The sequence below is a fragment of the Triplophysa dalaica genome, chromosome 15, assembly GCF_015846415.1.
Source record: "Triplophysa dalaica isolate WHDGS20190420 chromosome 15, ASM1584641v1, whole genome shotgun sequence".
In the NCBI taxonomy this organism is placed as follows: domain Eukaryota; kingdom Metazoa; phylum Chordata; class Actinopteri; order Cypriniformes; family Nemacheilidae; genus Triplophysa; species Triplophysa dalaica.
In genome coordinates this window covers 21,149,726-21,173,053 of record NC_079556.1, presented here as the reverse complement: position 1 = coordinate 21,173,053, position 23,328 = coordinate 21,149,726, and the positions used below count along the sequence as shown (strand labels likewise).

The 23,328-nt window shown below is 37.0% G+C and overlaps 6 protein-coding genes across 10 annotated transcripts; 5 read left to right on the top strand and 1 right to left on the bottom strand.

Moving 5' to 3' along the window:
• Positions 1-159: 159 nt before the first annotated feature.
• Positions 160-4,013, top strand: cenpo (centromere protein O). The gene is made up of 6 exons (XM_056768000.1): positions 160-286; positions 633-781; positions 866-995; positions 2,018-2,286; positions 2,380-2,542; positions 2,925-4,013. The coding sequence occupies exons 1-6, from the start codon at positions 265-267 to the stop codon at positions 3,032-3,034; spliced, it is 843 nt and encodes a 280-aa protein (XP_056623978.1). The 5' UTR covers positions 160-264; the 3' UTR covers positions 3,035-4,013.
• Positions 4,014-4,698: 685 nt separating this feature from the next.
• On the top strand, positions 4,699-5,917 carry tp53i3 (tumor protein p53 inducible protein 3). The gene is made up of 3 exons (XM_056768001.1): positions 4,699-5,209; positions 5,301-5,527; positions 5,722-5,917. The coding sequence occupies exons 1-3, from the start codon at positions 5,126-5,128 to the stop codon at positions 5,756-5,758; spliced, it is 348 nt and encodes a 115-aa protein (XP_056623979.1). The 5' UTR covers positions 4,699-5,125; the 3' UTR covers positions 5,759-5,917.
• A 1,152-nt stretch (positions 5,918-7,069) lies between these two features.
• dnajc5gb (DnaJ (Hsp40) homolog, subfamily C, member 5 gamma b) lies at positions 7,070-10,967 on the top strand. Its single transcript, XM_056767706.1, has 8 exons — positions 7,070-7,210; positions 7,734-7,757; positions 7,855-7,971; positions 8,139-8,352; positions 8,621-8,777; positions 8,877-8,933; positions 9,638-9,691; positions 9,794-10,967. Exons 3-8 carry the CDS (start codon positions 7,859-7,861, stop codon positions 9,847-9,849), a joined length of 651 nt encoding a protein of 216 aa, XP_056623684.1. The 5' UTR covers positions 7,070-7,210; positions 7,734-7,757; positions 7,855-7,858; the 3' UTR covers positions 9,850-10,967.
• Positions 10,968-11,332: 365 nt separating this feature from the next.
• LOC130436869 (proton-coupled zinc antiporter SLC30A2-like) lies at positions 11,333-14,285 on the top strand. 2 transcript variants are annotated; one of them, XM_056767864.1, is made up of 8 exons: positions 11,333-11,549; positions 11,624-11,805; positions 12,222-12,368; positions 12,577-12,730; positions 12,924-13,077; positions 13,529-13,634; positions 13,712-13,846; positions 13,933-14,285. In XM_056767864.1, the coding sequence occupies exons 1-8, from the start codon at positions 11,482-11,484 to the stop codon at positions 14,076-14,078; spliced, it is 1,092 nt and encodes a 363-aa protein (XP_056623842.1). In that variant the 5' UTR covers positions 11,333-11,481; the 3' UTR covers positions 14,079-14,285. The 2 variants fall into 2 exon arrangements, with proteins under 2 accessions (XP_056623842.1, XP_056623843.1); XM_056767865.1 differs by lacking the exon at positions 12,577-12,730 and having other exon boundaries at positions 12,974-13,077.
• A 145-nt stretch (positions 14,286-14,430) lies between these two features.
• On the bottom strand, positions 14,431-16,760 carry LOC130436870 (putative deoxyribonuclease TATDN3). Of its 4 annotated transcripts, none has more exons than XM_056767867.1 (10): positions 16,623-16,760; positions 16,510-16,542; positions 16,343-16,416; positions 15,867-15,951; positions 15,578-15,640; positions 15,365-15,474; positions 15,228-15,283; positions 15,040-15,152; positions 14,728-14,808; positions 14,431-14,643 (listed from the first exon to the last, which is right to left on the bottom strand). In XM_056767867.1, the coding sequence occupies exons 1-10, from the start codon at positions 16,674-16,676 to the stop codon at positions 14,500-14,502; spliced, it is 813 nt and encodes a 270-aa protein (XP_056623845.1). In that variant the 5' UTR covers positions 16,677-16,760; the 3' UTR covers positions 14,431-14,499. The 4 variants fall into 4 exon arrangements, with proteins under 4 accessions (XP_056623845.1, XP_056623846.1, XP_056623847.1 ...); XM_056767868.1 differs by having other exon boundaries at positions 14,728-14,805; XM_056767869.1 differs by having other exon boundaries at positions 14,728-14,802.
• A 528-nt stretch (positions 16,761-17,288) lies between these two features.
• fuca2 (alpha-L-fucosidase 2) lies at positions 17,289-22,293 on the top strand. Its single transcript, XM_056767863.1, has 7 exons — positions 17,289-17,637; positions 18,033-18,220; positions 18,815-19,154; positions 19,294-19,504; positions 20,599-20,789; positions 20,929-21,037; positions 21,461-22,293. Exons 1-7 carry the CDS (start codon positions 17,453-17,455, stop codon positions 21,596-21,598), a joined length of 1,362 nt encoding a protein of 453 aa, XP_056623841.1. The 5' UTR covers positions 17,289-17,452; the 3' UTR covers positions 21,599-22,293.
• The last annotated feature ends 1,035 nt before the right edge of the window (positions 22,294-23,328 follow it).

Here is a 23,328-nt window from a genome sequence, read left to right as displayed (position 1 = left end):
AACGCAGCAAGAGACTGTGTGGAACGTAAACTGTAACTCCCTGTCGTAGCACTCTCAACGCCCGTCACTGATTGGCTGAGGTGCCTCACGTGACCCAAGTTGCTTCCGTTTTTCCAATAGTAGGGAGCGGAGTTTGACGTCTCTAAAATAGAAACTTCTCTGACTTCCGGGTTACGTCACAACAGCGCGCCAATTTTTAAAACAGAAGTGTAGCATTATAAAATCACAACAAATATTCTGAAACCTCGAGTCAAAGTCAAAGCGATGGACGATCTGACACAACAAGGTGAACTGATGGTTGTTTTAATGTGTGACGATGTCAAAGAAAAAAGTAACGTTACGTCACTCTTTCAATCTGCAAAAGTGTATTTGCTTATTTACGGAATCCAGGGAACGTTCTCACATTTGAACTGTAAAGAAGTTTTATGATGAATTTAGATTTCTATTACATTTTCTGTAACACTTTAGAACATAAGTTTGGCTTATTTGGAAGTGTTGTTTAACTTAACGGTATGGTTGCGTTTGTGGAAAAAGTAATAATGACGTTTTAGTGCCTACAGTAACGTTACAGTCATTTTGTGTGTATTATTTTGTTTATAAATCCTGCTTTCGTGTATTATTTTATATGTAAGGTGTCCTGGGTCATTTGATGGCACTAGAGAGGGGAAGTTTGGTACCTAAGGACCCAAATCAGTCTAAAAAATTAGAGACGCTCAAAGTCACAGCTGTGACCCACCGTACCAAAAGAGATCAACTCAAACGTCAGGTAGAGGAAATCAAGGTGAGAGAAGCCTGCCGAGATATTCATCAGATGTGTTATAATCTTGATTTATCTACATGTTCACTTATTCTTGTTGTCATTCAGATCCTAAAAGATCAAATCAAAAGCGGTCTGCCTTTGGATGATGATGGAGGTTCTGCAGAGCTACAGAGGTCCCTGTTAACCGCTTGGAGAATGCAGTTAAAAGACCTTCAGCGTGCCCATCACTTAATTGGTAATTATGTAAACATATTGGTTTATTAATCATTAAATGAAACAACATGAAGTAATGGCAGATTATTCATCATGATTGCATTATATAATTATAATGCATTAAAATTACGGCTGTCATGATTATGAACTAAAGCACCTGCGCATCCATTGCCAAAAAAACACAGACATATGACTCCGTTTCACTGAACCGTGGGCAGTTCATGTCCGGCATCTTTTAGCGCTGGGACTGCTCCATCTATCAGTTTCAAACGCTCTCCAAATCCAGCGGTATACCCACCGTTTATATCCATCACTCAAATGCCGTGAACAAACAAACACACCTCAACTTCTCTCACTATCGCACGAGTAACAAGCTCATCCTATTACTTGTCGGTTGATGCGTGGGCAGGCTATTTCTTTCGCCTTGCCATGGGCGTGCTTTTCCGGGAGAATTGCTAATAAGGCCCGATTCACATTTTGCGTCTTTTCCGTGCTCATATTTGTTATTTTAAATGTAGACGCCCCTCAGGTGTGCACATCGAGATGGCAAAAGAGCAACATTTCGGTGCACCGAGCATCATTTGAAGAGAGAAAGAGGCGCGGCTCGCGTTTTCTGGTTTTAGATGCGAAATGTGGATCAGGCCTGATAGACTGTGGAAAGTTGTTGCGAAACTGATTTTCATTAAAAAAAAAAACATTCTGAAACCTATACAAACGCTGGGGGAGTGTTAAGAGCACAGAGTACTACGTCATACGTCCAACTCGTTTAACAGCACGACAGAGAGACAGCACGTTTAACATTGTAAAGAAGTCAGAATCCATGAAACACCGTTGCACATCCCCTTTAATAAAATTCATTGATACAACTCTGATGATGAAAAATTTCATTCGAACATAACAGTGAGTGCAGCTCAAGGTTGGTGAATGTAAAATGTTGCAGATTATCCTTTTTCTGCAGTTACTTGAAATTATTGCGACGAGACGATTATTGAATAATTGTGACAGCCCTGTTTCGGACCTGATGAGTGGTGCTTTCTTTCTCAGGTGGTTACGATGTGGTGGAATGTAAGGAAGGGAGAAGCGTGTGTGTGTGCTTTCACACTGCCTTCGAGGGTGTATACTTGGACACTTATAACATGGAGTTGGATATGACACAAACTGTGCAGATCGCTCGCCATAACATTCCCCCTTCAATCCCACTCGAGAGATTCGCCAAACAGAACTTGCAGAAAGACTTTAAAGCTTTCCTGCAAACGCTCAGCCAGAACCTCAATGCTTTAGCTGCTCGCAGACAACAGATCTCGCTCATCAAGGTGTGTGTGTGTGTATTCCGTGTATATAAATATGTTTTTCTCTACTACATGATTTCATGTTTTTCCAACTCAGTTCTTTTCTCTTTGCGACAGGAGCTTGTTGGTTCTGTGGAAGTGATGGAGAGCAATCTGTTGTGCAATACTCTAGTTCTAATGTGTAAAGCTCAAGGCGAGACGTCCGGGGTGGTTCTATGCACACTGCAGTACAGAGATCTCACACACTATCTCCCGAGACATGTGTGCATTGAGAGCGAAGGTAAAGGTCATCTCCAGATCAGAACATTGAGGGATTCTCAACTTATTTGAGGGATAATTTGCCCCAAAATGAAAAATCGTTAATAATTCGTTCACCCTCATGTCATTCCAATCCTGTATGACTTTTTTTCTTCTGCAGAACACAAAGAAGATATTTAGAAGAATGTTGAAAACCAAACAACATTGAACTCCATTGACTTCCAATGGGTGAACACAAAACCACTTAGACATTCAAATTATCTTCTGTTGTGAGAGTCATAGACAGGTTTTGAATGACATGAGGGTGAATACATAATGACAATATGTTTTTGGATGAATTTACTTTATATGCTGTCATTATAAAAGGAAATTATTTGAAAATGATATTTTTTATCGGCTTGTAGATAAAACACTTTCAGAATCTGAACAGTGGAAGAAGAACCAGATGCTGTTCTTGGAGTCTCCAGCTCACACGGCCCTACTGACAATGAAGAGAATGGGGAGCATTGTTTAAGTTAACACCAAGATGAACCAGATGTTACAACCAGATCCTTTTAAAATAATTATATTGCAATTCAACATGCTCTTTTAACAGAGATGAAATGATGATGCCACAGAGATCTGTTCTGTTACATTCAGGTTTATATACACATAGTATATGAGGTAGTTTTAGGCAAACAAACTATTAATAAATCATATCATCCTACCGTCAAATAAATAGCACGTGTTCTCAAATATGTTCAATAGTGTTGAGAAAACTCTTTATTTTCTGCCGCAGCTTTTCTCTCTGGAGTTGTTTTAGTCTTTCCTTATACCATCTGTAAATCTCTTCTTGCCGCATGAGCTCTTTTTGGGAGATGCTGTCAATCAACGCCAGGCCTTTCAGTTGCAGAATTGAAAGCTGACCATTTTCAGAAGCTTTGAGTTTCTCCGTAAACACTTGGAGAGATGAGTCGTCCTGCTTGCATGGAAATGTTGCTGATTTGGCAAACCTCAGTTCTTTATCATCGTCGAAATGTTTCGCTGAAGTTACGGTTCTGAAAGTTGGTGCGGATTTGGAAACACGGCTCTCTCGTGTGTCACTTTTCACCATCTTGCCCTCCGATATGGCTCTCATTGTGTTATTTACAGTAGCTTGTGGTTCGCACACTCTCAAATTCAGCAGTCTTTTGTGTTCCTTTAATACTAACTCTCGCTCTTGTTCCAGAAGTCTGAGATTGAGTCTGTATTTGGCGCTGATGCTGTGTAGTTTCCACTGCAGTTGGACGTCTTCTCTGTGGTTTAGTAATCTTACGTCCATGTAAAGGAAACACTTGGGTCTCTTGAGGCTTGACTGGGTTGTCATATTGAGATTTCAACCTGAAAACGAATGGAATGAAACAGCATCTATGTTTCCCGTAAGATTTTGGATGTACAGACCGATTTGTTTATTTTACCGTTGTTTATAGATTGTGTATTTAGAGAATAAATAAGTACATTTACAATACCTGAAACTACTGCATATGGTTTGTTGTCCTCTGTGAGCCCATAGACTAAGAATCTGCTGCTATGACACATACAGTAAACAATGTAATTAGTTTTGTCAGATTTCAGGATATCGGTAGGACTTCAAAGTCACTCGGTCACATGACCACTATTGTGTTAGTAATAAGAGGGTAGAGCTCAACATTTCCTCAAATTCTGGCTAAGGTCAGGGTCACAAAACCAGTTTTAAAGCTGTGACGAAAATAAATCCTGTGAGGTAAAGTTCATGTTTTAAGTTCAGGTTTCAGTTTTCCTGGTTCTTTCTCCAGTTCAGTGTTACCCCCTTTATATATTTTCACCAAAAATGACTAAGTTATATTTTCATGTCATTTCAATTACTTTCTTATGCGGAACAAAACAGATATGAAGAACATTGACCTCCATTGAACAACAAAATCACACAGGCTTACAACCACATGAGGGAAATACATTTTCTTTGGTAAAATGTCCCTTTGGTGTTTCTCTTGTTTTAATGTTTGGTGACTGATTTTATATAGTGTTTTAACTTATGTTTATTATGTTTCAGTAGTCTTCACCTAGAAAAATGAACCATGGTTTTATAAGGCCTGTAGAAATTATGTTTGTGGATTCATTAGCCTATCAGTTTTACTATATAAATGTTAAACTATGGTTTATAGTGAGACCATAGTAAATTTGTATCATTTCTACTGTTTACTATAAATATAAACACAAATTGGTTATGGTAGTTAAATCATGGATAATGTTCATATACGTGAGCTAATGCAATACATTTTCATATGCAAATGTATGCATTTGAATATACTGTAAATAATTGATCTGATCATCAAAAAAACCCGAATAACCACTATAATTGTAAAGCTGTGGTTTATTGCATATGGTAATACAAATTATTTCAAGTACAATCTTATAAAATTATAATAGTATAAAAGCATGGTTAATTTACGTAAGGGTTATTTTTAAAATCAAACCATTTTGAATCTCTTTGACCTTCTATGTGTATATTGATTTATTGTCAAAATTATAAAAGAATCTGTGCTTATCCTTTTATAGTCAATGCGGGCAGTATGTGTAACAAAAGTTGCAAAACTGTATTTGACGCATGTTCCCCATCATTAAGTCAAAGATGGCAGCTGCTTATCAAAGTCACTTTCTGTTTTCTTTAAACAGAGCTGATCTGCTCCAGGTAAACAAGATGACCACGTTCTGTCAAAGTGTTTTTCTTGAAAATAATGAACCCAATATAGATTTACTCTACAGTATGTGTCCTGTGACAGAAAAGAGGCCTGAACCCGCCTCCACCCGGACAGAGTGAGAAATTGGGTCTGGAGGTCAGTGGGGTGATCGCTGGCATCGGTCCCGGGGTTCAGGGGAGCTGGAAGCTTGGAAACAAAGTAATGGCTTTGCTCGGAGGAGGGGCCTATGCCGAATATGTCATGCCTGTTCCATCACAACTCACTCTGTCAGGCCTGGCTGACTGCTCACCAACTTCTGCATCTCATTAGTAACGTAACATCATACAACTATGTGTGGTTGGGATTTTTAACCTTGGAAAAGTTATGCATCTTTAAAAAAAACTTGTTCTATTTCATTTCATTATGAAGTTTTTGTTTTCTAATAAGAACAACATTTGTGTCTCGGTGCTTTGAAGGGTTGTGTTAGCCGTTATGTGTCTATTTTGTGTATGATCTTTTACAGCCCAATGAGAAGTCTTGGTCTCGCTGATGGGTGCTGAATGGAGCGTTGGGAGGTAAAACAGTGGATGGAGATTTTCTTGGCAAGCTTTTAATGAAACAAATCAGTCTTCTTTGCAGTGTCCTCAGATCAAATTGTTTCCAGGTAGGATTTGAGGAACTCCTATTGTGTTGACTTTGACATATTAAAGGTTATATCATTTAAAAGCACAACTTGGTTGTGTTTTTATCTCTAGTTTAAAGCAGATCTTGTTAGTAACTTTACGGAGGAGATTTTGCCACATTTCCAGTTAACTAATCCACCTTTGTGTTCAACATGGAGGATGCTGAAAATGCTCACCAGCGCATGGAAAACAACAAAAATATGGGGAAAATAATTGTAACGCTTAAAAAGTGTTCATGAATATGTTATAGTTATAGTGAAATAGTCATCTCCTGTTCTGACCAATGACATTGGGGAATGTGTAATGTGTGGTCATTGAGTACTGTATTCATTAATTCAGAACAAAGACACAAAGACATCACAAGACTCATACTATATAAGTACAGTGCCGTGCCGGTGTAACAAAAAATATTGATAATAAAAGTATATTAAATAACACATTTGTTAGCTTATAAATACCTCAGAGAACATCATGATTGTAGGTTTTAGACAGGATATAAGTTTGTGTTCTATTGTGGCTATTATTATTACAGTAATATCATTATTATAGTTTTATGGCAGTCACGACGTAAACAAACTAAACATGGCAAACAAAGGTAGTTTTTGAAATTTTAAACTATTTTTGAAACCATAAAGAAACTTTAACTTCTGCAAAACACTTTTTTATACGAATACAAATATTTTACAGTACAAAGGTAAATAAGAAATTAACTTTGATTTAAAAAAGCTTATTGTTCTTTGTAAAATGGTAAAGAAACCTTTTACAACATTTATTTTCTTATTATGAATCGTAATTTAATCAAAACTCTTTTTGTTTGTAATTGTAATAGTTGATCAATTCTTTGGGTGTTAATCGTTATAACAGAGGATAAAAGAACCAATGATTTAACATTCATACACGAGTTTAGTTGCTATATTTTTAATGGTGGCATATAAAACAAACTTCATATAACAACTTAAATCTTTCTTTTCTGTCAACTAGATATTGTTTTTAGATATAGTTTATATTCCTAATACGTCAGCTTTATGTTTGCAGATTTGTTGTTTACCATTAACATTACAATCAAAAATGGAAACAATTTGTAAAAAAATATATAACAAACAGAACAAAAAGGGATAAATGTATGCACTTTCACTATTGGTCACTATAAGCGTCCGTGAGTTTGTCGTCTTCACGTAAGAGAGAAACTTTATTTCCTACTTCCTGGTCCAAACTTTAGTCATCATCAATATGTCGCCGTCAACTGCGCGCTGTCTTTAAACATTTGACATAAAATCTTAAATCAATACACGCAAAATGTTATCAAACAGCTGCTTGTCTTCATAAAGGGTAAGTCTGATTACATTACTTATAAGATGTTTACTCACTGTAGATTAAACCTGATCTCAAGTCAGTTCAAACTTCAGATACATATACACGAGGGCGTCAAACGTTGTTACAGTAACAATAATTGAATGTAACAATAAAACACAGTTCAGCTCGCGATCGAAACAATACACGACTGACAATAACGACAGCGTGACGATATTTGAATACAACGAAAGTGAAATTTGTGAAAAACTGAAGTTTGCTTCTCAAAACATTGACAATTGTCAACAACTTTTGTTTTTAAAAAAAATGGACAACATTTGAAGTTTCATTGAACCTTCTTTTTCTACATGAATAAAAACTGAATAGGTCTGTCAAATTCTAACATGACATATAGAAAGGAATTAAGAAAGCTTAATCCTTAAAGCACCAAAAGCAAAACTATTTGAAGATAAAACTTATTATACAACACACATATATGCTGTAAAGACAGGTTATTCCTGGTTTTGTTTGGTTATCTACATTTTTTGTCTTTTTCTTTCAGACTGGAAATTATTCTTCCCCTAAGGTAAGATATTGAGTATATATGCAGTAATTGTGATCACCTGTTTGCTAATAAAAAGAAACACTCTTTAGTCTTCTTCCATCTTTATTGGCTTTAACAGAAAAATGGCAGACCCAAATCGAACTCAGCGTAAGCTGTCCACAGCTGGACAAAGTTTATACGTTACATTAGGCCTGGAGAAAGGCGCTTCAGCTGAAGATCTCAAAAAGGCATACAGGTGTGTCACCTAACAACAAAGCAAGCTTTACATGTCATAGATCAACAAACATGACATGCATTCCTTCACATTTTACTTTTTCTGATATAAAAAAAAGGATTTGAATAATAAACCCAGCTCGTGTCAGTTATTGTGTGTGAAAGCTGTATTTTATCTCTGTTTTAAAGGAAACTGGCACTGAAGCATCACCCAGATAAAAACCCCAACAATCCAGAAGCGGCTGAGAAGTTTAAAGAGATCAACAATGCCAACACCATTCTCAACGATATAACCAAACGGCAGATTTATGACGAGTACGGCTCTATGGGCCTGTACGTCGCCGACCAGTTCGGAGAAGATGCGGTGAAATACTACTTCCTGATGTCCAAATGCTGGTTTAAGGTGAGGCGTCAAAAGCTGTCAATATTACAATAAATATCAGAGAGAAAAGTTTACTTGGCCCGCCACCTTAATTCTTTTATCATTTATTTACCCTCGTGTCATTCTGAACCTGACTTTCTTTCTTTATTCACAACACAAAAGAAGATATTTTGAAGAATGTCGTCGATCAGTTAGGGTTTGAATAGAATGAGTGACAAAAAGGGATGACAGAATGTCGAGTTTTTGAGTTTAGATGTGTTTGGTCAAATGGTTTTTGTAATGTCTCCAGACGCTGCTGGTGTTTTCGATGATCTTCACGGGCTGCTGCTGTTGTTTCTGCTGTTGTTTCTGCTGTGGGAAATGTGGAGGCTCGGCGAACGAAGATCATTTTGAGTATATGGATCCAGAAGAGCTGGCAGCTGAGATGTCAGAAGAGCAGAAAAGAGGTGAGGAGGAGAGACAAGGACAAATAAAGAAAAGATCCGATGCACAATTAGAGCAATCGTTCAAACATACAATCTTGCAATCTCAATCTTGTTTTATAGGCAATGACACAGTCATCACAGGACAGCCGATTCCATGTCAAGAACCTGGACATTCAGGTAACCATGTGTTTTCTTTATTATCCATGTATTCTTAAGCAGATTCATGTGTATGATTCATCCTCATGGTGACTACAGTAAAATCAAGATGATTTCAAGTATAGTAAGTTTAAGTATATTTTTATGTTTCCCTCATGTAGTAAGTATACTATTAATGTACTAGTTGTATAGTTAAAAATGTACTATTTAATTACTTAATTATATTAACAGTAGTAAACTTGTAGTACACAAATACTTTTTTTGTTTGTGCTGAAACTATACTACAACTGAACTTATTGGTGTACTAATAGTTTGCTAGAACGGTATTTGTAGTATTATTCTTTCTCTTTACTATTTATATATTATTTCTGCACTTACTACTATGTTTCTATTCAGATATTATTGTAATACTTAAAATATATACCTGTAACTTAATAAGTAATGTGTACATAAGTACAATTTTAAATATATTTCTAGGAAGTACATAAAGTCAACTGACAATACTTTCTTATTGAAAGAGTTTCATAAATTTCTTGTTTGTAAGAAAGCAGAAGTTGGTAAGGAGATGATGATGGAGATCGAGATGGTAAAAGAAAATGTCATTGTCCGCATGAACACCAAAACTGTCTGGGAGTCCACAGCTCTGACACCTGACTAAACCTACAGTTTTACAGGTGTTTCTTCTGGTCCGGTTTGATATTCTCATGTTGTGTTTTGTTTTACAGAAAACACTGTGATTGTGGGAATGCCCATTCCAGCTCAATTCTCTGAATATTCAGGTGAAGATCATCAGAATCACACCCTTAATGTGCTGTATAATGTATTTGAAAACAGTTTGTTTATACTGTATATTGAGAGTGTTTCTCTATGTTCTCCCGTAGATGGAGACACTGTCACCCTCGTCCCTCCAGACACACACTTGGATATGACACAATAATAGTCGTTGTTTCTGTCTCACCGATGTCTCACTGAAGGTTTTTGTTGCTAAACTGTGGTTTAGTCTCAGTGGTTTGTATTACACACAGCGTCTGTGCAATATGTGCGGCTTGTTTACATCTTTTTAATGTTTCTTTTGTAACATAATTGCTTAAATGTTCCTGTATTTGTATTGCAAAGACACTTTATTCTCCCAAATAATGCTCACATAGATGATTTGTAGAAAAACGGTTGTCAACCGTAAAATGGGTCACAGGTTTGTTCTGATCATTAATATCATCATCTCTTCTCCCTCTTGTGGTTGAAAACATGTGTATGATTCTTTCTTCAGTGCATGGAACACAAAAGAAAATCTATTTTGAGGAAATGTCTCTGTGGTTTTGTGTTCACACAATCGAGTTCAATGTTGTTTGATTATCAATGTTCTTCAAAATATGTTTTTGTGTGTTGCTCACACTTCTGCTGTTGTTTTTTGCATGTATAAATTAAGTTAGGTTGATTTAGCATTTTTTCGAGCCACATTACATTGATTGATTTGAGGTTTATTCACTTGTGTACGATCACCGTAAACAGTTTTTGTACTGTCACAACGTTTTTCCTAAATTACAGAGTTCTCATCATGTACACTGAAACACAACATGTGTCAAAATCAGAATTACCGGCAGATTGTCACAATGGACGTTGAACTTCTGTTGACTTCAGGAAAGATGTTGAGACTATCAATGCAGTCTGATAAAGAAAACAACGACTAATCTTTGCTATCTGTGTGTACATTAATAGGGATCATTTATCAATTGAAATGAAAATTGAGAATGATTTATTCTGAGTGCTTTGTCAACTTCAGTGAGCTTTGAATGGAGCTGAACTCGGAACTGACCATTACATTAGACACATTAAAAAAATAATTTATTATTTGATCATTTACTGTTGATCGTTTTGTGTTTTGCAATGTTTAAAATTATGAGAGTTTATACAGTACATATTAAATGTGTGTTTTATTCTGTTGTTTATGATGGTAATGCTGCACAGCCTCAGGGATTTTATATGCCACCTGCAATGAGGACAACATTGATTGTGAGGATTATAAAAAATAAATAAATGAATACTCTGTCTGCTCAACCTTTCAGTCAGTTTATTCATGATCATGTGAATATGCTCTATATTGATTTGTAAGCTGTAGTCTCATAAAAGAACCTGACAAATGTATAAATGTGAATGTGTAAATATAAACTTTGATTTGGCAGTGAATTAATTCTTTGATTAAAATAGACGAAAGTTGGCAGTAACACTTAGTTTTGTCTCTAAAGTTCATATAATGACTGGACTGAATAGCAGTTAAAGTTGCTTGAAAATGTGAAAATATGCCTTTCAATCCTCTAAATGTTCTTTAAATCTTATCTGTAGTTCAGAACGTAACCTTGGTGGGCTCTAAACCCGATTACGAAGGCCAACATGTTTTCAGACTGTAGGAACAGCATGTGAAGCAACATATGGTGGAGGCTGATTTCAAACCTCACGCTTCACTTTAGCTCTCCCAGATGTTTTAAAACCTGCTCAAGTATTTACAGTATTCCATAAGTGGAGTTATTCAATTTATTTATATTTTGCAAAGATTTTTTTATCAATAATTTTCATGGTGAACTTGGAGAAAGTTCAGCTCAGCCGGCGTGAAAATGCTTCGGACTCGCTTGAAGTTTTGGGGTAAGTTTCTCAACCCCACAATCACGCTTTCTGCTTGTCTATTATTTGACTGTTTTAAACTTTTCTCCTTTGAGGCTGTTGGATCATGAGGAGGACGAATACTTGAGCACACAGTGTGAGTGTGAAATCGACTCAACAGTTTTAAACTGTCACAGTCGGAAAGACAGCAGACGCACGAGACACAAAACACAAGCCAAGAGAAAATTAATCATCACATCACTCGTGTGTCTGATCTTCATGATCGGTGAAGTCATTGGTGAGATTCGACACACCTGCCATCATAAATAACATTTCAAAAGTAATTTGACTTTGATGTAAAATGCAAATAAACCAAAGTCAATTCAATTCAACTGGAAATAAAAAATACTACTGTTAATAAAAATACTTAAATAAAAATATTGAATAAACGATACAAGCACATAACAAAATTGACACAAAAGCTAAAATATTGCCTTTATAAAAGAGCCTTTAAAATATTAATACACCTTAAATATTAATTAATATTAATAAAAATAAAGTTAAAATAAATATGTTTATTATTTTCATATGACTTTATTATGCTTTTAGTTTTAAATAACCCTTAATAAAAGGAGTTCACAATAAATAGTCTGGCAGTATGTTTGTGTAATGTGTTCATCTGTGGTGTGATCTGTACGTGTGTTGTTTTTGTAGGTGGTTATGCTGCTCACAGTCTGGCTATAATGACAGACGCTGCTCATCTTCTCACTGATCTCTGCAGTATTTTATTAAGTCTCTTCTCACTGTGGATCTCCTCCAGACCCTCAACCAAACGTCTGACCTTTGGTTGGCATCGATCAGGTCAAACACATTTTACCAGTTTAACGATCAATATCAGACGTTGCTATTTATTTTTAAAATGTCAATGCTTTTTATTTGATTTTTTATAAAACATTGAAATAAAACGCAGACTTCAGTTTTTAAAGTTGGACATTGATTTATTCCTTGACTGTGGATCATTTAAAAAAATCATGGATTCATTACGAATGATTTATTTGTGATTGATTAGAGGTTCTAGGTGCACTGTTGTCTGTTGTGTCTATCTGGGCGGTGACGATAGTTCTCGTTCTATTGGCTGTTCAGAGGATCATCAGTGATGATTATGACATAGATAGTGATGTCATGCTTATCACAGCTGGATGTGCTGTAATACTGAACATCTTGTGAGTCATCAGGTCACGTTTATGTCATTTCACTTTCTCACTATTGTTTTTAAGTCAACTCAATACAATTGTTATTTGTTATCTTAATGAAGAAATAAGCAATCAATAAGAGTTCAGAATCGATGGGATTACGCTTTAAAAACTCTCTCAGGGTGAGATGTAAAGAAGCTGCTTTCATGTTTGTTTCCATCAGATTGGTTTTAATTCTCCATCAGTCTCACAGTCATTCTCATGGTTTGACAGAAGAACACAGAAACACGAGCGTGAGAGCTGCATTCATACACACTCTCGGAGATCTGCTTCAGAGTTTTGGTGTCCTCATGGCTGCCACCATCATTTACTTTCAGGTTAGTTAATCTCTGAAAACTTCTCTTTTTGACACATGCAAAAGTTCTCAGAATTTACCCCTGAAGAAAAAACAGATGAGATCTCTTAAGTAACCCCAAGTAACACTCATCTGATGGGAAAAATAGTCACAAATGTCTATTAGTTTCAGAAGAGATGTCAACAATGTGTCAAACTGAGCTCAGATTTGTCAAGTCCGCAATCAAAAGTCAATATTACTGAAGATCTCAATATGAACTTAAACATTTCTCACCAAATTTATTCAATTTACCTCTTAATTTTACACCTCCATACTCTTTGTTTGTTTCAGCAAGTTCAATCTTATTTGTAATATTAGGAGAAACATTTGAGATTTCAGTTGAACTCAACTTTTGTTATCTAATGTAAGACATTTCCCAGCATGGTGTCCAATATTTTTTGGGACACTTTAAAATTACATTTCTGTCTCAACAGCCTGAATGGAAAATAGCAGATCCGGTATGCACGTTTCTCTTCTCATTATTTGTACTTGGGACGACGTTCACCATTCTGAAAGATATCTTCCACACACTCATGGAAGGCCAGTGATTGAATCACTTGAATTTTATCATAATTGTATGACAATATGATAGTCATAATGTTGTTTTTGATGTGAAGGAGTCCCTCCTGGCGTTGACATCAACTCCATCAAAGATCTTTTGTTATCGGTTGGAGGCGTCAAATCCACGCACGATCTGCACGTGTGGTCACTCACCTCGAGTGAAACCCAGCTTTCTGTGCATGCTGTCATAGGCAAGATGTTACACTTCATCACAACATTTGTTAATGTTTAAAACAAAACCACCCGGTAGTCTTAACCCAAACCATTTATTTTCCAGATGAGCAAACAGACCCACAGACGGTACTGATGGACATGACCAAACTACTCCGGTCGAAATACGGATTCGACAATATCACCATTCAAACAGAAACATACAGAGATGACCGGAGTTATTGCTCGCAGTGCCATGACCTAAAAGACTGACAGAAGTTCGGTTTGACTTTATGTGAATACAATAAATACGAAATAATGACGAAGACAAAAATTAATTATTTCATTCCAAAACTGTTTCGAAAAAAACTAATTCTTCTACCGAACACAAAAGAAGATATTTTGAAGAATAGTGATAGCCAAACATCATTGAACCCCATTTAATTCAATTATATGAACACAAAACCACTGAGATATTTCTTAAAATATCTTCTTCTGTGTTCTACTAAACATGTACAGGTTTTGATTGACATGAGGGTGAACGAAATAATCTTTTCATTCAGATAAAACATTTGTTAATTTTTTTAAGATGATGAGTAAAAACCTTTTAAAGAAAGTAAGACACTTTTTCAGAACCACATTTATTGATAAACAAACCCCCCCCCGATTTGTTCAAATACATCTCCATTGAAAGTCAAGCTTTAATAAATGTCTTTAATTTAGGAAAGAGACGCAGAGCATTCTGTGTAGTGACCTCCATGACCCTCTCCAAAGGTATTCCTTTGATTTTGGCGATATATTCCGCACTAATACTGATATTCCGTGGTACATTCCTCACCTAGAGAGCAGAACAGATGTATGTGAATGTAAAGATTATGTAAATTGACATCAAGAACTAAAGATTAAGGTAGATAAAGAGTACCTGCTTTTCTGGTCCCAGTGCAGGAGCATCAGTTTCTAAACACATGCTCTCCAGAGGAATCTGCTTCACAAGTTTCTGCTTCTTATAAAAGATGGGCAAAGCACAAGCTGTGTTACTTATTGAGACATTGCTGTTAAGACAGACATACATGCTATATTCCTAAATGCCGGTTTGGTCTCAAGGCTGTGCTTAATTTGACTGGCAGTTAAGATGTAAATGTAAATTTTTTAAATGCAAACATTGGGCATGAGGTAATGAAACCTTTATTTTGACTTCTCAAATGTCACTTGTAACAGTAGGTTCTATGTTTACCTGATCACTTCTTACAATAGATGGAGGTATAGAGAAGTAAAATCCAGCTTTCACACCCTCCATTGCAACTGAGGGTTTGCCATCAAATGCATGTAGCAGAGCATTCTCGACACCTAATTGAAAATTATAATCATAAAATGCGACACATTTATGAATGCACACCTTATGGTTTTAGCGGGCATGCATACCTAACTCCTTCAAAAGATGGATGGTTGGTCTTCCTGCAGATCTTGAGTGGACATTCCTAAATGACAGATTTATTTTAAAATGTAATGCTACGTGAGCGATCAATAGTCTGTTTGTATTGTTTCAGAACAGAACTCACAGTGGGAGGTTTAACCTTTTTGCAAGATTTGCCTGATGAATCAGCACCTGTCTCTGACTGTCTTTTCCCTCATCACTGCTGACCACACGGGGCGTAAAGTCCAGGCCGACCTGTGTGCAATATTACAATACTAAAATAGTTTTGTCTATTTTAAAAAATTGTATGGCTCAATGACGTTACATGGTATTAACATTCGAACAATAAGTGTCTAACCTCACCGATAGCCACAATGTGTTCCTTGTATTTATCAATCAGGGGTAACGCAGCATCTAAATCCTGTAGAGGAGGCATCAGGAAAGCATTCTCAAATATAAGATCATCTAAAGAATTGGTCAATATTGTCTGGGTCTTATTTCCCAAAATCAAAATATATGCTATATGTATATATCATTGTTTGGGCAAAATTTTTAACTTCGAGGTAGTATTTGTTGTGCTTTTTATTTAAGCTAGTTTAACACACACTTATTCCCAATGTCTATATGAACAAACATACAGTACATACCTGAAGTACAGCTCCTCTGGGTTGTGCTGGATCCTGACACTGGACAGGATGAACTCCAAGACATGGTATAACAAATCCGTGGAACCTGGGAAATAAATTAAAGGGATAGTACACACAAAAACTAAAATTCTGTAATTGTTTACTCGCCAACAGATTGTTCCAAACCTGTATAAATGTCTTTGTTCTGCTAAACACAAAAGATGATATTTGGAATAATGCCAGTAACCAAACAGATCTCATTCGCCATTTACTGTCATAGTAGGGAAAATAAATACTTTGGGAGTCAATAGGGGATGAGATCTGTTGGTTGCTGACATTCTTCCAAATATCTTCCTCTGTGTTTAGCAGAACAAATAATTGCATGAATGTTTTGGAACAAAGGGTCGGAAAAAGATGATAGATTTTTCATTTTTAATGCGATTTAATTTTAACCTTGAAAAAATACACTGTATTAGAATATAGGATCTGGTCTATACCGTTGTGAGAGCTGTATGATCTTCTCAAATTCCCCGGCATGCTCTGCTACAGCAAGCAGGGCAACAAGCCCAGCCTAAAAATACAACGATAAACATGACATAAAAGTTAAAACAACTTTACATAACACACATGAAGTCATGCTTAACTGAAGAACGAGTTAGGTTACCCCTTTAGACTCCTCAATGACTTCAACAATGTCCTAAACAAAAAAAGAATATCACGAATTACAACAACTTTTTGTACTGTTTCATAATACTGTGAATTAAATCGATGTCTTACACTGTCAAAATCTGCAGCAGATATATGACAGTGACAATCTATATAGCCCCGCATAGATTAATATTTGTCAACCAGGTAGTTCAACGGAAAAGCCCACATGACAGCCATGCAAACGTACACAGCCGAGCAGGAAGTGACGTAACAGACAACACCACCAATCCTAGTACGGCAAAATCCTTCCTCATGAATATTCATTTAGCACACAACACTCGCCTCTCCTTTGGTATCTAAAGTATGTTATTCACAAAAACGGTCCATTCCAGTCTTTTAATATTATAATGATGAATTTAATTAACGTTATAAATGCATTACTGTGTTTAAATATATAAGGTTGGTTGATTTAATATACTGTTGGGCTGTTTTAATCATAAACGTATCATATTCTCTTAAATAAAATATCAATTTTCCAGCTCCGTATTTGTTTAAAACAAGTCAGAAACATCTCTGCTGTTTCCTGCTGCTGTCATCACGCAACATATGCAGCAGTTGACGCAATTAGCTTTTTTGCGAATTGGGACGCAGCTGTATTCAACGTCTCTGAGTCCAACCAGTCAGGCGAACGTCACGTGGGCACTGACCACACCAAGTATCGCGAGAGCGATTCGAAAGCAGATCTTTTAAATTCATCTCGCGGTGCCTGACGTCATACGCCGATCGGACTGTGCAGCGCAGTTCTGTGAGAGGACACCTTTGTTTAAATGAGGAAGTTTCACCAATTCCGGGTTTTATAACGTTAAACAGGTTTGTGATCGGTCACGTGAGCTTCGGTATTTTAACAACATCATGTGATTTAGTCTTCTCTCATAAGATCACTGCAGAGCAACAGCACGATGCATCACTGGAGTGTTTTATCTCTTTATTTACTTTTCATCGGCACCTGTTACTGTCAATACAAGCCCACCTGGGAGTCGATAGACTCGAGACCTCTGCCGGAATGGTTTGATCAAGCGAAATTCGGCATCTTCATTCACTGGGGGGTGTTTTCTGTGCCCAGTTACGGCAGTGAGTGGTTCTGGTGAGTCGGCAAAAATCACGCTGTAGTTGCATTGTAAAAAGTTTATTTGTACAATAATACGATTAATTTAATTTACAATAATTATACAATGGCGTACTCTGTATCGAAATATATACTGTATTTATATGTGCAGTAGTTTATGGATGAATGTCATTAAATTATGTCCAGGTCTCATTCAGCCCAGCAGTTTATTCTGCATAAAAGTAAAGTCTATTTTGTTTAAACAGTTTCTGCTCGGTCTGGGATTCTTTCAGTTTGCTTTATTGAAATACAACATTATTATTTCCATCAGTTATTCATTTATATTCTCTATTTATGGGTGAGGTTAAATGAAGGAGTGGTATTTCAGTGCATGTCTTAATGTAATTGACGGTTAACCCTTGTGTGTTTAACAGGTGGTACTGGCAGGGCCAGAAATATCCCTCTTACACTGCTTTTATGCTTGAGAATTATCCACCCGGGTTCACTTATGCAGACTTTGCACCGCAGTTCCGGGCCGAGTTCTTTGATGCCAAGGAGTGGGTTGATATTTTTGCCTCGTCTGGGGCGAAATATATAGTCCTCACAACCAAACATCATGAAGGTTTGTGGGAAATTACTGCAGGGACTGCATTCGACCTCACATATATCTCTCTCTCAATGTGTTCATTTCATGTATGAATGTCCGACTGGAGCTATGCAGGGTTGAGCCTGGTCAGTACCTGGATGGGAGACCTCCTGGGAAATATTGTTTGCTACTGGAAGAGGTGTTAGTGAGGCCAGCAGGGGGCAGTCACCCTGTGGTTTGTGTGGGTCCTAATGCCCCAGTATAGTGATGGGGACACTATACTGTAAAAAAGCACCGTCCTTCGTATGAGACGTTAAACTGAGGTCCTGACTCTCTGTGGTCAGTAAAAATCCCAGAATAAGAGTAGGGGTGTTACGCTGGCATCCTAGCCTAATTCACCTCTATACATCATGGCCTCCTAATCATCCCTATATGTACTAGTTGTCTTCGTAACTCTTTGTCATCTCCACCAATAAGCTGGTGTGTGGTGGGCGTTCGGGTGCAATGAAATGTGTACCATCAGGAAACAGCAAAGTTGGCAGTTGACATTATTTGGTTCCTGATCAGAATGCGTGTTTATATGTGGCTGTCACCTAAACGTGTTGTTTTCAAAGTCTTTTGATTCCTCAGGTTTTACTATGTGGGGCTCAAAGTACTCGTGGAACTGGAATGCAGTTGATATTGGACCCAAGCGAGATCTGGTGGGTGATATCGCCACTGCACTGCGGACACACAGTGATTTGCGTCTGGGACTTTACCACTCCCTGTTCGAGTGGTTTAATCCCAAGTTCAAAGCAGATGCGGACAACCACTTCAACACCACCGTGTTCCCTGAAACCAAGTCTTTGCCTGAACTGTATGAATTAATCAACCAGTACAAACCTGAATTGCTGTGGTCTGATGGGGATGGAGATGCGCCCGACGGTTATTGGAACAGCACTGGGTTCCTCGCATGGCTTTATAATGAGAGGTAAGATTATATCTGTAATACATGCTTCTGTATAATCATTTGCTTTGTGACTAAATCATAACTTAATTGTAGCGAACGTAAACAAGAACGAGTGAAAGTACCACAATGTAACCCAGCAGGTACACTTGTGTGTTTTTAGCCCAGTTCGCGACACTGTAGTGACCAATGACCGATGGGGTTACGGCAGCATATGTAAACATGGAGGATATTACACATGCACCGATCGATACAACCCCGGACATCTGGTGAAACACAAATGGGAGAACTGCCTGTCCATCGACAAGAGGTCATGGGGTTACAGGAGAGAGGCCAAACTAAGCGATTATCTCAACACTGAGGAGCTGATCGGAGTGAGTTTATTTTCACATTTACGATGGAATGCAGAGTAACTCCCAAATGAAGAATCCAGAGATGTTTTGAGGAACAAACGGTTGCTTTATTCACCCTGCGACATGTCTGGACGTGCTCATTTTTCTTTGTTTTCAGTGTTGATGTATTTCCTAGCGAAACATGTAGTTGTTGTGGGACATAATAAATGGTTTGTTCCTTTTTATTTAAATAAACCATATAGTCTTTAGTTTGAGCCCAGCAATTAACCAAAATTTGCTCCTTGCACATTAGAGCAGAGACCACAAAATACCTGAATAGCCTACAAAAGCTGCGGATAAATTAAGAGACAATTACAAACTTTAATTTTAGATGTATTGTGTTCATTGCAGTCCAGTGTTTGTTGAATATAAAGAAAATCAGACAAAGTCCTCCAACAGCGATGTGAAAGACAAAGACACATGAAAACTGTGAGAAAAGTCAAGGTTATCGCATATTTTTTTTTTGAACGCATGTAGAAATATGACTGTTGTATTGCTGAAAAGCGAATCTGGCAAAATACAGACCATCTTTTCTGTTATCTATCCGCAAATAAATGCAAACAAGAAGCATATTTTTATTTTGAAATTTGGGAAAATAGTGTTAGTTGTTCACAGTATGAAACAAAGTGATAATTTTACTTGAACACATAGCTATACATTTTACATTTTATAATCAGACAATTGGTCTCTGAAATGGTCTCTTAATTTTTTCCGCAGCTGCAATTGACTCTTAATATAATGTATTGAGAAAATGTAAACAAACTATCACAGCACAAGCACAGGTTTGTATCCTCAGTCCTCTTTATATGAGAACAGAAAGTATTCGGACACAATATGGTTGTCTAACACAGTTAGGCAATTTGTATGCAGTTGTGCATACAATGTTTCCATATAATGTGATGGCAAGGACACTTCAAGAATTTTGACCACATTCATTTAGCATAAATCTCCTTCGGATCTGTTGGTTAGAAGTTGTTGCACAGATGGCGCTGAAAAGTAAAGTTCTGGGCAAGGTTGCTCTGGACGTGCCATCGCATATATCCAAATACATTTTGTGTCATTTGTTTGCATCACAGGCTCTTGTTGAGACCGTATCGTGTGGGGGGAATTTACTGTTGAACGTGGGTCCCACACACGACGGCCGCATCATGCCCATCTTCGAGGAGCGTCTGCGACAGATGGGACAGTGGCTCAAGGTGAACGGAGAGGCCATATACAACACCACCGCATGGAGAGTTCAAAATGACACCGTCACTCCAGGAGTTTGGTCCGTTGCTTTATGAATTATATTTTTATAAACAATAACCTGCTTGTTAGCTTAATGCTTACAATCAATTATTTTATGTTTTTCTACACCTTTATATACGTTTAATTGAAATGACGCACATTTTGTTTTGTTCTAACAGGTACACATGGAGACCCAAGGAGAATGCAGTCTATGCCATTATTCTTTCTTGGCCAAATAGTGGTTATGTTGTTTTGAGGGACCCTATTGTGTCACACTCAAAGACTCAGGTAATGTATCTCGTAGAAGGAAAACGAAATTGTTATTGATTCTCTTCGCCAAGCCCCACCCTTAGAAGCCCTCGTATTGTAAGATAAGATCATGGAACTTATGTGTTTCCTATGAAAGCTTAATTTTATAATGGTAACAGAGAATTTCACCGTTTTTTTTAAACATCAGAAAGTGCTTGTCACACTTCTTTCCAGTATATTAGAAGTAATTTTGATTGTATTTGTACCTCTTTACAAACTCGTTTTACTGAAAATATTGTGTTATACACACATCTACAATTTAGTTCCATTGGTCATTCGTAAAGCTTTAGAGAATGAGTGTTAGTAACCAGTGGGGTGATGCTTAGTTATAGGGCTTTATTCTGTCACATTCTGAAACACACATTCACCTTCTTTCACATCTTTGCCCAATTTCAAATCCAGGTGATGCTGCTTGGTTCTAAACCCCTGATGTGGGATTCTCTCAGCCCGACCGGACTGAAGGTGTATCTTCCTCAGCTGACCCCCGATCAGATGCCGTGCTCCTGGGCCTGGACTCTACGACTGACCGGTGCAGCGTAGTCAATAAACAACAATGCACTCAGCTCTTTTCCTCAGGGATAATGGATTTTGATTAGGACACAATATCTTCTTTCATATACTAGTTATATTTCACGTAATCATTTTCAGTCAGGGTTATATCAGAAAATGCCTTTTTTCAATACTGTAGTGGTTGTCTTCTAGTACTGTACCAAATAAATTAATTTTGAACTTTATATTTTTTTTATCTAGCATTTATCTGCTTTTTAATGTGATTCTTAATTAGAGGCGTTTATTTTCAAAAACATTTAACTTTATTATGTACAGAAATCATGTTTTATTATTGTGCACTCAAAGTAATATCAATCAAACTGCTGTTGAGTAGTTTTGATTAAGTGACACTAATTAACACATGAAACCATGATAACATAAAACAAGAACGTTAGCTGTTTTTGCCGCACTGGAATTATACAGTCCGGGAAGTGCTGTGTTTTTGATTTAGCATTTAGATTCTGTATAATATGTAGTTGTATTTCTACAACTGTTTGGTCTTAATTCTTCTTTATTCATATATTGGTGCACCATATATTTGGTGATTTTATATAAAGCACTGGTAAAATACTTTCTCTTGGCAGCCTTAAAAATGCACTATAATAAAAATGTGAACTTGTTTGTTTGTTGATGATAAATCTTTGTTTGAGGATTGAAAAGGTGAATAAACAGAAGTGTGAAATGGTTTTATTAGCATTACATTGTCTGTTCTCCCTTCAAGTTGTTTCTTTAAAAACTTCTACAAATAGATGGTTTGGATAATTGTTACTGAAAGGACTTCAAGGCTACTATCAATTGGTAGGCTAAAAGTTTCTCTTTTTTTTGGAATCAGGAAAGTTAGATTCATCTACTATTAATATTTAAAAGTAAATACTGTGACACTTCAAGCTGCCCAACACAGACACAGTTTTGAATAAATTAACTTTCCAATGACTTTCTCAAAGTTTTTTTTGCATAATAACTTAAAATGCATTCTGTTGTCTAAATGTGACGCATCGAACAGATATTTAAATAGAACAGCATGTGTTTGTATCTAAACTACCCACAATCCTCAGCTCGTGCACGTCTTTGGAATCGGAGAGCATCACATGCTGTATTCAGACACACGTGCCCGCTGCTCCCATATCAGAAACTCCCTATCTGAGTTATTCAGGGCAACGCTGCCAAGAATAGTTCTGCACTGTTTATTAAGATCGCCGACTCTGTTTAACTCACTCTGCAGGGTTCAAATCTCTTTCTCTTGTATGTGAAATTCCAATTTATTACGATCAATTATTCTCCCCGTTTCGATGTTTTTGCAGATGTTTGTGTGAGAGGGCTGAGACGATGATCAGGTGTCTGGTGTGATGGGGTGAGTCCGCTGGCACATGGAGACCTTCGTGGTTTCAGGGCCAATCTTCCATTGCGTATAGTATGACAGAATGAGGGGGTCTGTGAGGGGACTTCCTCTTGCTTTCTTGTGCACTAGTCGGTTTGTAGTTGCCCTTTAAACCCGGTTGCTCTGGTGACCATTCAATAAATAAATGGGTCAGATCTGCACCATGATATCTGTAATTCAAATGCCCAAACTTTCAGGTTCAGGTGTGTTTTATCATTGGAACACTAGAGGAGACATTTCCTCACAGTTCTTCTATAGGTAATTATTAATAATAAGTAAATATGTACACTTTGGGATGTAACTCGTCCCACACCATTTGTTCTGACACGACTTCTTTGGAATT